General features: G+C 41.8%; 1 protein-coding gene across 1 annotated transcript; it reads right to left on the reverse strand.

The window, feature by feature from the left end:
• Positions 1–345: 345 nt before the first annotated feature.
• On the reverse strand, positions 346–5,751 carry LOC124130954 (monocarboxylate transporter 12-like). The gene is made up of 4 exons (XM_048390385.1): positions 5,739–5,751; positions 4,686–5,648; positions 4,033–4,083; positions 346–1,111 (listed from the first exon to the last, which is right to left on the reverse strand). Exons 1-4 carry the CDS (start codon positions 5,749–5,751, stop codon positions 1,050–1,052), a joined length of 1,089 nt encoding a protein of 362 aa, XP_048246342.1. The 3' UTR covers positions 346–1,049.
• Between the last annotated feature and the right edge of the window lie 10,794 nt (positions 5,752–16,545).

Here is a 16,545-nt window from a genome sequence, read left to right on the forward strand (position 1 = left end):
TGTGCCCCATATTTCTGCTTCGTTTAACAAGATATTTTGCCCTCAAATATAGCACAAATTGTAGAAAAGGATACATCTATTTTGCTTGAAAAAAATCTAGATAGGTATAAATGATTTTGATGCTTGAGTCACTACTTGTTTGCACATAATAGTTTAGACGGTAACGTAAAGCCTAAATATTTATCATCAGTAACAATGTTTAAGGCGATATTACTATATGCCCATTTTTTTCATTTTTGGCAACGATACCTCCATTTCTTAAAACAATTACATTTGTTTGACAAATTAACTTCCGTTCCCTATCTGTTGCAAAAAGAATGTCAGGCATTCAATTGTTTCTGTAGACCTTAACATATTATAAAAAAACCCATTATAATAGCATCAGCAAATAGAAGTGACATTAAATCTATAATATCTTGTGTGACAAACACACCATCATGACGAGCTCATTCATGAAGAAAATAAACAAAACTGGACTTAATATACATCCCTGGCGTACACCACTAGATATTAAGAAACATTGTGTTACTAGATTCTGCAGCTTCTCAATGCCACTTTAAGATCACTTGTTTAATAAAGATGCACTGTACCGAAACGTCGCTTTGATAAAATGACATTTTGACAGCACATCAGCCATATCATTTCCAATACAGCTCACCACTGTTGCAACGTACTTGTGTAACAGTGGATGGACGTACGCATTTACACGTCGCCCACTGAGATAAATACAGGGGCAGTTGAGCGTAGACGCGGCCAGATTACAATGACATTTTACATAAGTAATCTATAATAAATTATATTTCTTATGCTAGTTTAACGACGTTTATATATATGTATATAAGGCATTGGCATCAATAGTTGTATACATATCTCTAAAAGCATTTGTGTAAGAACCCGAGATAGTGTAGGCCTGCGCCCTACTGGTAGCAACATAAAACATGTGTAATCGAAGTGTGTAACTTCGACGGCATGTGGCAGTACTGTTAGATAATGTAAATGAGGTCTTCATTCACAAAGCTGTATCCAACGGTGTAATGTTGTCGTTCGAATCACCTCTTTCGGAATAGACTTATTCCTGCTGCCGACATGGAACTGGACATGAAACATATACCTGAAAAATTAGATAAGTATTACTATATGGTATGTTATAAGCTAATGCAACAATACTGGTAATTGTAGATTGTGTAACATGGCAAGAATAAGTACTTCATATTCGCATTTGCATCAGTGTAGGATGACGAATATTCGCATTAATTACTAGTTGCATTTCCCTTCGCCCAAATATAAGACAGATCCGAAGAAAAGTGTCTTCCACGTATCGATCCCTTGCACGGAGTATTGTTCCCTAACACTTGCAAAGGTTTTCTATCCTTAACACTTGCACGGAGTATTGGTCCCTGACATTTGCACATTGTATTGGTCCCTGACACTTTGCACAGAGTATTGTTCCCTAACACTTGCAAAGATTTTTTTATCTTTAACACTTGCATAGAATATTGGTCCCTGTCACTTGCACGGAGTATTGGTCCCTGACACTTGCACGGAGTATTGGTCCTTGTCACTTGCACGGAGTATCGATCCCTGACACTTGCACGGAGTATTGATCCCTGACACTTGCACGGAGTATTTGTTCCTGACACTTGCACGGAGTATTGGTCCCTGACACTTGCACGGAGTATTGCTCCTTAAACACGTTGCACTGAGTTTTTGTTCTTGACACTTGCACGGAGTATTGATCCATGACACTTGCACGGAGTATTGATCCCTGACACTTGCACGGAGTATTGCTCCTTGACACTTGCACGGAGTATTTGTTCTTGACACTTGCACGGAGTATTGGTCCCTGACACTTGCACGGAGTATTGATCCCTGACACTTGCACGGAGTATTTGTTCCTGACACTTACACGGAGTATTGATCCATGACACTTGCACGGAGTATTGATCCCTGACACTTGCACGGAGTATTGATCCTTGACACTTGCACGGAGTATTTGTTCTTGACACTTGCACGGAGTATTGGTCCCTGACACTTGCACGGAGTATTGATCCCTGACACTTGCACGGAGTATTTGTTCCTGACACTTGCACGGAGTATTGGTCCCTGACACTTGCACGGAGTATTGCTCCTTAAACACGTTGCACTGAGTTTTTGTTCTTGACACTTGCACGTAGTATTGATCCATGACACTTGCACGGAGTATTGATCCCTGACACTTGCACGGAGTATTGCTCCTTAAACACGTTGCACTGAGTATTTGTTCTTGACACTTGCACGGAGTATTGATCCATGACACTTGCACGGAGTATTGATCCCTGACACTTGCACGGAGTATTGGTCCTTAACACGTTTCACGGAGTATTTGTTCTTGACACTTGCACGGAGTATTGATCCCTGACACTTGCACGGAGTATTGATCCCTGACACTTGCACGGAGTATTGGTCCTTAAACACGTTGCACTGAGTATTTGTTCTTGACACTTACACGGAGTATTGATCCATGACACTTGCACGGAGTATTGATCCCTGACACTTGCACGGAGTATTGGTCCTTAAACACGTTGCACTGAGTTTACATCTCACTGCACAAAAGATTAATGATCTGCCTATGAACACACAGTCAATGACTGTATTATGGTTGATAAGGACAGTCGGGTGAACAGCTTTTCTTAAGATTAACAACTGAGTAGCGTATTATTAAAACACCATTTGATGCGTATCTACAGAAAAAGATGTTGTTTTCATGTAATTCGTTTAATTCTCAATTAATGTTCTCAAAAAGATGGGTATAAAATAAGGGCCCATCTGCATTTATTTCATTTCACTATGGCGAACCTTCAGCGCGTTGGATACATAACATCACAGCGTGGTGGTCAACAGGTCCTTCGTGACGGCTTTGACGTCCTGCGTCAACTGGCTGTCCATTGGAAGTGTGTCCTTGGTGGATGCAAAGGTCGACTAAATACCATTGGGGAACATGTCTCCCCAGTTTCCGATCAGTCACCCATCGGTTGAGCGTGAAGAACAGCTGCGACTCATCAGCAGACATAGGCAACGTGTGAAGGAAGACATAACACCCATTCAAATCTATCAGGACGAAGTATCAACACTCGATGCTCCTTCAGCTGCCACCGTCGCTCCCTTTGTTAGCATGAAGTCAGGACTTTACCGACATCTCAGAAAGGTTCTACCTCCATTACCAAAGACCCTCTCAGATTTCAGTTTGGAAGATTCCTGGGAGGAGACCCAAGACAGACGTCAGTTCCTATGTGTCGACACTCATGTTTACCACAACAGAGATGCTGGACATTCTCTTTGCCTCTGACACTATCTGCATGGGTGGTACCTTCTACACATGCCAAAGTTTATAGCTTCAGGTTTATGTGATCCACTGCTTAACGCATGACCAGATGTATCCTGCTGCCTATTGAATCCGGACCTACATATGCCAGACTAGTCAACCTTTACAGCGAGCAGTCTTCTTGCTGAATACAAAATGATCCAGTGCATTCTTCAAAAAGGGTAGATAATAACTTGTGACTATCAGGCCATAACTTGTGGCTATCAGACCATAACTCGTGACTATCAGACCATAACTTGATATAAAACTGTAAGCAAAGTGTAGGAGTGCAGGCGATATGATACCAATCCGTATTGATCCCTGACACGTGCACGGAGTATTTGTCCCTGACAATATTGCGTGTTATGTGAAGGTACTGACGCACTTCTCCAGCTTGTAACTACTGTGAGGTATCATTTGCAGATGGTTATAGCGCATGATTTCTGACAAGCCAAAGGGACTCACTTATGCACAGCGTCACGTGCCTCCCATTGGCAGATGGTAAAGTCCCAGGGAAAGGTCATGCGTGAACCTTTTCTATTTCTGATTCACAGATTCCGTATTTCCCATAAATGGTAATTGACATAACTGAAATTTTAAACCGGGAAAGAATATAAGCTTTCTCGTGCCAATAACCCACACATAAATAGAATCGATTTGTATATATATGTATATTTAATTGGAAATCTTACCCGCGAAGATGAACGTATAATCATATTCCTTCGTAACGTCATATATAAAACCTGAAATAATATATAAACACAATGAAACATACATTAATCGAAGCATATATTATGTAAAATACACTTGCAATTTGGATTTGATTAAACATATTATCAACGTTATCAAACTGTTACTGGACGGAAAACAGTTCCCACTGCAAACCTAGAGCCAACAACATAACTATAGCACCCATGTCAAATACATCACTAAACATTGTCATTGTTAGCCACCATCAAACATAGACGTATACTTTCGTTTGCCCTGCAGTTTATTGTTGGTGACAGACTCATTCGACACGAGATAAACATGCCAATGCACGTTAAGGTTTTGTTCTTTTTCACACCACATTCAGGAAAACTAGTATTCAACGTATATCACTGCTCGTATATCATTGGGGGTCAACCAGTTGTGAACAGCACGAACTGTCCCCTGCTACTCCCTGATCCCAGGTTAAAACGGTTCTTCAAACATCAGGCACCAACGAACATTCTGACATGGAATCTCTGTGTCGTGTTATGATCAACATATAAAAATACAAAGGACACGAAATACCCAATGTTATGCTTGAAACGGAGCTAAATTCATTCTTTTCAAAAAATGTCAAATGGTCTTTCAAACTTACTTGCAATGACTGGTCCCAAGAGATATCCAATTCCACAGGAGAAATACACTATACCAAAACCAATGGCAACATTTGACAAACTGGTCAGCTGTATCGTTAATGGACCTATTAATGAATTTGTTCCGTGGCTGTACAAGCCATATAAGAATCCAAACACGATTTGCCAGTGATATGTACTGGAATATAGAGGAAACAGGATCGTAATGAGTCCCGTAATACCCACAATTCCGAGCTGGAGCACAGTGTATTCTGTGCTGGAGTCGGAAGCCATGAGTCCGATGACTACCCTCGTGAACACGCCACCAGCACCCATTGCACTTAACAGACTTGCTGCCTGTCTTGGTGTACTGCCTTTAACTTCCGTATAGTTCGGAAGATGTAATACACACGCGGCATCACCTAACGACCAGAATAAGATTGCAAAGTTATACATAAGGAAAGCTTTTTGAGTGACTATCTGTATAACGCCGAACAAAAGTCGTGTATTACAACACTGGCATTGGGATTCCTCACTTTCTGGTGTACATGGAGGTGTGATGTCTTCTACGAGGAATGGAATGGCTGTTTCCTCTGTTTGGGTATTTGTAATATGGTTTACACCAGCTTCAGTAGCATCACTGCTCTGAAATGGTTGACTGTCAACCCCTGAAACTTCAATGGATCCTTCTTCCGCTGATGCATCCTCTTCGTTGTTGCTTTCGACTGTGAAAGATGTGTTGGAGGTTGGGGTTGGTTTTCGCAGTAAAGATGCTGCAATACAAATATGGAATGAAATGGCCCCGATTATCAACAAAGTTCCATGCAGGTCATAATGGTCGAGAAGGTATCGTGTAAGTGGGCCAGCTATAAAGAGACCCAGAGCGCCACCTGCCATGCACACGCCGTAGGCAGCTGACCTCCTCTTCTCGAAGTAGTGCCCTGGGACCACGCCCACCACGTTTCCACACAGTGATAGTCCCAAGCCTAAAATCAAAGGCACAAGACCAAACAGTAAGTAACGAATTAACGTTACAGTACAATATTCTAGCCATGGATAGAATTAATCAACCTTACGCTGTTTAGACATGTGGTTGATAACACGAGCAACGGTGCACGCCGTCAGGTTAAGGTTGAAACAGAATCAGCAAGATCACATGTAATCATCCCATGCATATCTTAGTCAAATCTCACAACATATTTTGGGTGACGTCAACGTGTTCTCCACTTGCATCCAACGGGAGAGATAATATTGACAACAATCAAGACATTCCATACTTCTTGCACGAAAACCTAGTATTATGACTGAGTGAGTTAATATTTAACGTCACAACGGCAGTATTTCAGCCATATCGTGACGAGAAGTTGTACATTTATAATACATATATTTAGACTAACTAAAAGTTGTCAACGATGTACAGAACAATAACTAGAATATCACAGATTCGATTTAAAACTAGTTCAGATTACTTAAAAGCAGAAAGTATTAGTTAACAACACAATATGAAAATGGGTTAGAGATCGTCAGGCACTGAAGGGTGGTCACCATACTAGGGACCATGCTAGTATACATGAAAAGCACCAGGGTGCCGTTAATAGCTTCATTGGGGAAAGCTTGTATATGTGACAGACGAAACGTGATCGGTGATCCTGTTGTGACATAGGATGGTTGGTTGGTTGGTTTGTTGGTTAACGCCGCACTCAGCAATATTCCAGCTATATGACGGCGGTCTGTAAATAATCGAGTCTGGACCAAACATTCCAGAAATTAATATCATGAGCATCGATCCACGCAATTTGGATCGATGACATGCATCAACAAGGTCAGCGAACCTGACCACCCGATCGCGTTTGTCGCCTCTTACGATAAGCATAGTCGCCTTTTACGGCAAGCATGGGTTGCTGAAGACCTATTCTACCCCGGATCTTCACGGGTCACGATGACAGGTAATCAACTAAGTCAGCGAGCCTGACCACCCGATCCCGTCTCCTCTTACGGTTAGGACAGGTTGCTGGGAAAAAATTCCAACCTGGAGTTGTATGAAATGAGGCGATAATGGATGGCGTACTTTGGTCAGACTTGAGGATAGTCTTGATCACGTGTCATTGTGACATATGATTATGATCAGGATGACAACATGACACAGGCGGTCATTATTACTGATATCTCACGATGCATTCCCCTTGGGGTACCGAGTTACAATTGCATCCTCAGCGACATAAGAGGCGACATATGGTCGGTCTGCATGTCAGGTTCGGTGACTTGGTTGACTGCACAGCAATCGTAGCCCGACGGCGAGGAGCTTTGTTCATAATAATACTCACTGGATTGTCTGGTCAAGATTTGATTATTTACATGCCACTGAAGCATTCTACAAAATGGTACTGTTCACAATCAGAGACATTCATGAACATGTCAGTATGGACAGTATCATATTGCCAAAGGACACATTCAGGTTCTTGATTTGTAGTGAGTGACTGAGTTGGGTTTAACGCCGCTTTTAACAGTAATCCAGTTATATCACAGCGTGTCAGCTTAATGTGGGGGGAAAGCCCGAAGTGATGCAGGTCCCAGACGTTTACCACCTCGGTGAAACCCACGAGCACGGATATGGTGCTGAGAAACCTAGAAACATAATTGGGGTGAACCGGGATTCCAACCCACAATCATAGGTTTCTGGCGTGCTCAGCGAATTGCGGCGCCTAAGACGACTGGGCCACCCGTGCCCACAGCCCTCTTGATTTGTAGACACAAGAGACACGAATAGTAAAACTCGATTTTAATTGTTCAATTTAATATCATGTTATAATTAACAATGAAATTCTCATATTTCATATCGTCTCTAAGAGCGATAATACTTTCTTACGATACCAAGAGTTCGATTCAAATGAGGTGGCGATATGTATATAATTTGAAAGGAATATTAAAACGCTGACGCTTACCTGAAATAAATCCATAAGTAACCAACAGTCCAGTTAATGTCCAACAAAACGAAGCAAGTGTCATGCCTAGTAATACCAGAGTTGCACCAGCAAATGCAGTCAGTTTGGAACCAACACGATGTTGAACGACACCAGACACTGGACCTGCATGAAGAACATGTGTGAATGGTGAAACATTTTTCATGAAGCCGAAATAGTGACAGTTGGTTGTCTGAGCGATTTTGTTGCGAATATCTATTGTCCTATATATACTAAGTCAATTCCCGAGAGAAAACAGTTCATAAACACACAAAAAACAAGAAAAGGCGTACTATTTGCATGTAAGTGAATGCGAATTCACATCCACGTGTGGACCCGATAGGATCCGGGGTAGGATAGGTCTTCAGCAACCAATGCTTGCCGTAAAAGCCGACTATGCTTGTAAGAGGCGACCAACGGGATCGGGTGGTCAGGTTCGCTGACTTGGGTGATGCATGTCATCCTATCCCAATTGCGTGGGTCGATGCTCATGATGTCAATCACTGAACTGTCTGGTCCAGACTCGATCATTTACAGACCGCCGTCATATAGCTGGAATATTGCTGAGTGCGGCGTTAAACAAACAAACAAACAAACAAACATCAACGTGTGGCCATAACTAACTTAAGGAAATGAACCTGAACTCGACCCTTAGCAATTGGTTGCCCAGATAGAATATATTAATTTGCATGGAAGAAAATAACGTCCGCGACAGATTTTGTGAAAAGTTAACTACCGAAAAGACGCAAATATTGACGTAATCATGTAAATGTGTGCACATTCACGTTTGGCTCCGTCATAATTTAATATATTTCACGATACATTGCACATCAACCTTTTGGGCTCACGTGTCCAATGCAATTCATTATTTTGACTTGTGCCATATGTTCCCTTGTTTTCACTGGCGAACAATTGTCTTTCCTTTGCATGCATTTGTGACGGGTACCTACGATGGGGTAGGATACGCTCACCTTTTCGCGAACACCTGGTTTCATCACTATTTGACCGTGATTTATAAACACATGCCCCTGATATAGTCGGAATCTTACAATGAGTTCATATACTGTTATTGTCTTATGGTTTTAGAAATGGTTTTATCGCTTTTATTAATTAGTAAATGGTTGATACATCAATAGATCAAATCTGAACCAAGTGAAAGTCCTACCTAAAAGCGTGAATGTGCCACTTAGAGTTGAACCAATCCATGATGCTTTGGTGATGTCGTTTTCGACCTCCTGCATGATAGCCACGTTAATGACTCCTGATGAAAATACAACAAGCGCCACTAAAAGTTGAATGCTGAGCGCTGCTCCTAACGCCACCCAGGCGTACCCATGGTCGACGTCCTTCCTGCGTGCCATCGTTCACCGAACCCGGGAGTCGTAGCCTGTAAATAGAAACAATGCATACACTAGAATGAGGTGAGGTGAGATGAAATTGGGTTTAACGTCGCATCCAAGATTATTGCCCTTATATGCGACGTGCATGCACGTGTGTGTGTTTGTGTGGCTGCTTGTACTAGTCCGGACTGATGCCGATTTATAGTGCTAGCTCACTGAGATACCATGCCGCAGTTTAACATGAATACCCCACTCAGACACAGTATACTGACTCCGAGCCGACCAGTCCTTGTTTTAGCCCCTTAATGCCGAGCGCCAGACAGGGTAACAACAAGTACCATATTTAAACGTCTTTTGGTATGACGCGGCCGGGGATCGAACTCCGGACCTTCCGCTCTCCGGGCGGACGCTCTACCACCAGACCACGGAGGCAGTCCCACTAGAATGTCATCCTCAGGGATCGATTGTACAGGAATAAGATCCCAGAATAAGTTTACAGTAAACAGAAATAACATTTTCCCAAAGTTCCTCCATCGGTTCCGCTATTATTGGGAATTTAACTTTTGCGAAATGCTGACCAATTAACTAGCCAGTGAGGCGGGGCGAAATTGGGTTTAACGTCGGGTTTAAGATTATTGTATTTATGTAGCGACGTTCATGCACGTGCACGTTTACTAGTCCGGATTGATGCCGATTTTATGGTGCTAGCCCACTGAGATACCATGCCGCAGTGTAACATGAATACCCCACTCAGCCACAGTATACTGACTCCGAGCCGACCAGTCCAGTTTTATCCCCTAAATGGCGAGCGCAGGGTAACAACACGTGTCATCTTTTGGTATGAGCCAGTCAACCGGTACAGCGGATATTGTGTTACACATAGGGTGGCATGTCCTTTTGAACAACGATCTCGCCTATGCACAAAACAAAACACAACCTGCAGAACACAGCCATATTTAGTGGCATTATACATTCTTCTGATTCGTTACATTAAAATACATTGAGTGTTCTCAAATTCTGACCAAGAATCAAGAATTTTTTTTATCGTACAGAACACCCTCGTTGGGCAGGGTACAAACTATCTTCACATGGGAATAAATAGAGGTTATCGCGCGAGTGTGTTTGGGGATGGTAAATATCCTGCATTAGGAATAAACATTGTATTTAGCGAGCCTTAGCGAGCTAAATACATAGTGTTTATTCCTAATACAGGATATTTACCATCCCCAAACACACAAGCGTGATAACCTCTTTATCATATAATGTCATTTTTTAATTCTGTGCTTCAAAATCGCTTTCCCTCTCTCACAAACATTACCGAAACATTGCGAGTTTTCCTGGAATGCGCTCATTAATATTTATTACGTCACAGGGTAAGTGATGTGTCAGTCGGACAGTGACAGTAGCCAATATAGTTCCAGCTGAAATCTGTTTCTTATACAGTGGCGAAGCAACATGTACGCAAAACAACAATTGTTTTTAATTGCCTTTCGCGGCAATCCATCGGACTGTCCGCTAGAGTAACTGCCCTTTGTCAAAGGGAAGCTAATCTAACCCTAGTCTATGAAACGTCACGGCCACGGTCAGACCTTTGTTGACAGTGGGTCTGTCCTGTCATAACGTAAGAAGTGTAGTCAGATGTACACACAGGGACAAAACGGAACAAGGTAATAATTCAAACATATTTCGGCCAAATCCAACTATTTTAATTTGTGAAGAAGGTTTCAAGCCGCAGAGGTCTACAAGCACAGATATGCATATGGCTACTGATCCCGCTTGGCTAGGCCTCGTGCCCTCGCAAAATTGTTTCGAAATATATATCTCCAAACTTGCCAAAACTTATAAAATGCCTTAGTTACGTCACAGTTAGACACTGATTTTCAGTGTATTAGACTGTTCTTTTGATAATGATAGCAATTATCCCTGTAGTTTATCCAGATTCCCGATGGTTAATTCTGAATCGATCGCCGAATGACGAGGGCGACGCCATGTTTGTTAATAAACAGTAAAAGTAGTCCCTACTTGACCTTTGATATTTGCATCTCTATCCGCATATGACCCCAACGGATATCGTTTTTATCCGTTGGCTTTATCCTGCCGAGAAACCTACCCATTATATGATAAATATAACTATCAACATGAAAGGTATCTATACATAATATACATGATTACATATATAAATATTGCATATTATTTCCATATATCATGAGGTGGCTGGCAGCGTGTACTTTAATGATGCAGATACTGAATTGATAAGACATAATAATCATAAGGTCATATCTAGATGTTGTCTATAAGAGAGGTTCTTTTAATAGACATGTCGGAGATGATTTGTGGAACAAATTTTGCTATTTCAGGACAGGGGTTTAGGATATTTGCTTAGATTTTATTATCATTTTGGCAGTTTTGTAAGTCTAGTGTTCGAAGAAGTATCTGCCATTCAATCTGATAATTTGGATAGTACAAAAGGAAGAGTTGTTCATCTTCTATCTTATTTAGGTTACATAATTTACATATTCTCTGGTCGGCAGGCGTGTTAGTGTATCTGCCTCTTTCAATCTCCAGATTACGGCAACTGAGTCCTGTTGCACAACGATCCCGCCTATACACAACACACAACATTTAGAACATTCACATTCAGTGTTCTGTCATCTGTATAAACTGGTGAACTGAGCCGAAGTGAAGCATTTCAAAACTATCATGCATTAAGTTATAATATAAATGACTCGTTAATGCATATGTGGGTTTAACGCAGCTTTAACAGTATTCAAGTTATATCGCGGCGTGTCAGCTTGATAAAGCCCGAAGTGATGCAGGTCTCAGACGTTTACCACTTCGGTGAAACCAAGGAGCACGGGTATGGTGCTGACAAACCTACAAACATAATCGGGACGAACCGGGATTCGAACCCACAGTCATAGGTTTCTGGCGTGCCCAAGGGACGCAACTCTGCACAGCGAATCGCGGCGCCTTAGACGACTGGGACACCCTTGCCACCATAATACCATCTAGATGACATTACCTAATATATCGTGACAATAGTTGAATTCAAAAACATGTTAATAATAAATTTCACTTCATGTAACTGGTAAAGTCTGAGGTTACTGCAGTGTTTTAGCACCAATGTGAATGAATGTGATTGAAGTATTTGACTATACAAACTGTCAAAGTCTTTAATTGTTTTTTAAGAAAGTAAATGTACCAAACAAATTAACAATCGAAACTATCGATAGTTAGACAAACTATCGCCAATAGTATCGATTGTTTCAAGTTGCAATCGATAGTGTACTATCGTGAAACAAGCAATCGCAATCAATCGATAGTTCGATGTATCGTTACACCACTAGAGCCTGCCATGTCGACCAACAGGGGCAGGATATGGTCACCTTTTCGCGAACACTTGAAATTATCGCCATATTTAAGTGCTTCATAAAATGAGTTTGGTGCTTGCATTTATTGACAACGTGGAAGGAGGTTTTGAGGACTTCGGAATATATCATTTAGCTAAGTCGATATGGTCCCGGGGATGAGTGAGTGAGTGAGTGAGAGAGAGTTTTTGTGGTTCTACGCCGCTTTTAGCAATATTCAAGCAATATCACGGCGGCGGACACCAGAAATGGACTTCACACATTGTGCCCATGTAGGAAAACGCTTTAACCACTTGACTCTAAATATAAATAAAATTCCCTATGCTGATTTCAGATCTAGCTTGGGCTGGCTAGACTTGCTTTTGTATACATTTCTAGATCATTTTTTTTCATAAAATAAATATATTCCACGGTCATGGTGCAGGACTACGCAGCCCGCTGATCAAATTGATCTGTCCACGGAATGTGCGGTGACCTCTTGGACAGGGAATGTGGGGGGCGTCCTCTTGATTGCTGACGCGGGCTTTCTTTGCCTGTCTCTTTTGTTGTTCTGCAGCTGTCCTCCTTTCGTCACATGACTGGTCGCCTCTGTGGTTGGAGCAGCGCCATCTTGCTCGATCCATAGCAGTTTGTTCCCATGTCTCAGGGTTGATGTCTAACGTTTTCATGGATGTTTTGAGAGTGTCTTTGGGGCGTTTCTTCCGACCTCCATGACTCATCTCCGTAGAATTGTCTTTTGGGCAGCCGGTGGCCTGGCATGCGAGCTACATGGCCTGCTCATCGAAGTGGAGACAGCATCTGGATGGTGTGGGTGCTAGTCAGGCCTGCTTGGTTCAGCAATCTTCTGGAGAAGTTTGTATGAAAGTGATTCAGCGTGACGTTGGTACACTGTTCATGTTTCACAGACCAATACCGGAGACCTGTGGCCGTGGAATCGAATTCGGATTCGTCCTGATTATGTTTCCAGGTGTATCATTATGTGACGTGGAAAGTAGTGTTCAGTGTTGTGTGGCGTGGAAAGTAGTGTTCTGTGTTATGTGACGCGGAAACTAGTGTTCTGTGTTGTGTGACGTGGAAAGTAGTGTTGTGTGACGTGGAAAGTAGTGTTCAGTGTTGTGTGACGTGGAAAGTATTGCTCAGTGTTATCTGGCGTGGAAAGTAGTGTTCAGTGTTGTGTGGCGTGGGAAGTAGTGTTCAGTGTTATGTGACGTGGAAAGTAGTGTTCAGTGTTGTGTGGCGTGGAAAGTAGTGTTCAGTGTTATGTGACGTGGAAAGTAGTGTTCAGTGTTGTGTGGCTCGGAAAGTAGTGTTCAGTGTTGTGTGACGTGGAAAGTAGTGTTCAGTGTTGTGTGACGTGGAAAGTAGTGTTCAGTGTTATCTGGCGTGGAAAGTAGTGTTCAGTCTTGTGTGACGTGGAAAGTAGTGTTCAGTGTTGTGTGACGTGGAAAGTATTGCTCAGTGTTATCTGGCGTGGAAAGTAGTGTTCAGTGTTGTGTGGCGTGGAAAGTAGTGTTCAGTGATATGTGACGTGGAAAGTAGTGTTCAGTGTTGTGTGGCGTGGAAAGTAGTGTTCAGTGTTGTGTTGCGTGGAAAGTAGTGTTCAGTGTTGTGTGGCGTGGTAAGTAGTGTTCAGTGTTGCTGGGTTTCACTGAAGTGTAAAGACATCCATCACTTGAATTGAGGCACTTTCCTTCCACATCAAGCTGACAGGACATTACATAACTTAAATACTGTTAAGCAGCGTTTAACACAACTGACTCTCTTTCTATAAGTATGAGTGAGTGGCTGAGTTAGGGTTAACACCGCTTTTAACAGTATTCCAGTCATATCACGGCGTGTCAGCTTATATAATTAATGTGGGCGGAAAGCCCGAAGTGATGCAGGTCTCAGACGTTTACCACTTCGGTGAAACCCACAAGCACGGGTATGGTGCTGACAAACCTAGAAACATAATTGGGGTGAACCGGGATTCGAACCCACAATCATAGGTTTCTGGTATATCCAACGGAAGCAACTCTGCAAAGCGAAACGCGGCAGACGACTAAGCCACCCGTGCCCCCGCTATCAGTATGAGGGTGTCCGTTATCCAGTATGATACTTCAGTGTAAGGTAAACATTTAACCTAAACTGTAAAGCTTATTACAACAAATATATACGTGTTTTGAATACTTTATATCGTCGACGCAATCAGCAATTCTACCTTTATTGCGAGGTTGCAAGGGTTAAGCTCCTTCATGTTTCGTTATGTACATATTAATTAAAAATATAATTAAATTTCATGTGGAAACATTTGGTGTTTATTGCTTTGCTGTTGAACAGATAGACGAGGAAAGGACTGCTGTGAAAGATTTATCTGTAGACTGTGTATCAAGTAGGCTCACATTCTACATACAAGTCACTATCAAACACCTCAAGCTCAACTGGTGATGAAAAGGTGCATTTTGAGTTGAACATTTATTTCGACGTTCAATGGAAGTATAATACCACAGCTGTATGCATGACCTGTATTTGACCTGAGAGTCTATAAATCGATGAGTGACATTTATGATTCGGAGATACTATATATGAATATATGATAATATACAACTGACATGCAATACCTCCATATGTCGAAAACCAGCTGTACAATGGTCGTGCCGGTATAAATATCCTACCGATATTTCATGTATAACTAATCATGAGCGTGTGTAGCAAGGCGAAAACGGAACAGATGCCGTTCTCTTTAGTACGTACTGAGTTATACAAAATGGAAGTGGAATAAATATTTTCATAACAACGAAGTACACCATAATAAAATTATTTACATTGAATTAATTGTTAATAATTCTTAAATTGCATACAATGACGGGATATTCATACCAGCCCGACCAGCTATACTGCAGGTAGTCGTTGGCCATATGAATATAATTAAATGTCAATTAGGGATTTACCATTTTAGATGCGAAGCTCATTTAAGGAATTATCAATAACCGACTTCTGTAATCTGTTTTTAAAGGACAAAGTGTAATTCATTTTGAACACCACATTTGTCTACAACAAGGTTATTTTTAGTTGATACAGTGCTCTCACCTGCATTTCCTGTCAATCCCACCAATCCTGCCATTCCTAGTCACGAGGACATTATTCTAAATGCCCTTATATGCCGAGTGTCTCCTCGCCATTCCGCGATTTCCACTGCCCCGCCAAAAGCCTGGTAGATCTCTCAATATCGAACGCAGTCATGCGGTCCGCGTTCGACCTTGTCACAAAAAAAGTCCCTGACCGTAAGCTGGATGTATGCTACTTGATATAATACAGGCTTACAACGTACAGTACAATACAGGTGAACATCTCGTGGCAGCCTCACGCTGGCTTGCAATTGACTGATAGTGAAATGCTGAAAGCTCGGCGTTTGTCAGCAGTTAACGCTCTGACGGCGATAAAGCAGGTTCGCTGACTCACGACTCCGAGAAGCCGCCTGTCCATTGTCATTTTGTGAACAATTAGTAATGCAATAAGGACTTGATAGATATCAAACTTTGTACTCGGGATGGAAAGATCCAACAATCTCTGTCAAAATCTTGGTCACATGACGCGGCCCGTGAGCTGGGACCGGAATCTCAAGGTCATGGACGCGAGTTTCTTGATTCAATCTGATTATAATCCTTGATTTGTCACTTCTTCCTGGGTTTCACCAAGGTAACCATCTATAGCGGCTGCTTTAATCGACATGTATTGCCTGTTGGTGAAGTGAGATTTACATATTTAAAAAAGGAGCTCTCTGTCAGTAAAATTAGATGGCCCCGGCATTTGCAGGGGGTCGGTAGATCACAGTTTACAGAACCGCATTAAAGTGTGAGATCTTAAGTGTATTGATGAACTTATACCAGCAAGTGACGACGTACGAGTAATCATAAAAGTGACCAAATACACCCAGACAATAATTTCAAATTAAATCATTTTGTAAATCCAATGTATATATATTCCATCACTCGATACGAGTAGCTGATAATATTTTTACCAGTCCCGAATTTCCACCATGACTGTACAAAAGAAAACATAATGTCGATGTCATCACTGTCTAGTTCAACGACTAATGTTAAATCAGCGGCTTTGTAAATTGACAGTATATACCGGGTGTATATTTTACCATGACATATATTCTCGGCCTTTTGTGGCGTTACATCAACAGAACGTGAATATGACAAAGCGCATATTAACCAACAGATTGGTATC

Source organism: Haliotis rufescens, unplaced genomic scaffold (assembly GCF_023055435.1).
Source record: "Haliotis rufescens isolate VD_foot unplaced genomic scaffold, xgHalRufe1.0.p SCAF_9, whole genome shotgun sequence".
Taxonomy (NCBI): Eukaryota; Metazoa; Mollusca; class Gastropoda; order Lepetellida; family Haliotidae; genus Haliotis; species Haliotis rufescens.

Excerpts from the sequence above, each read along its gene's own strand:
- LOC124130954 (XM_048390385.1), bottom strand. Across the intron at positions 4,084-4,685 it reads CTTGGGACCAGTCATTGCAA|GTTTTATATATGACGTTACG; the intron begins GTAAGTTTGAAA and ends ATATTATTTCAG. Across the intron at positions 1,112-4,032 it reads TTATACGTTCATCTTCGCGG|GTATATGTTTCATGTCCAGT; the intron begins GTAAGATTTCCA and ends CTAATTTTTCAG.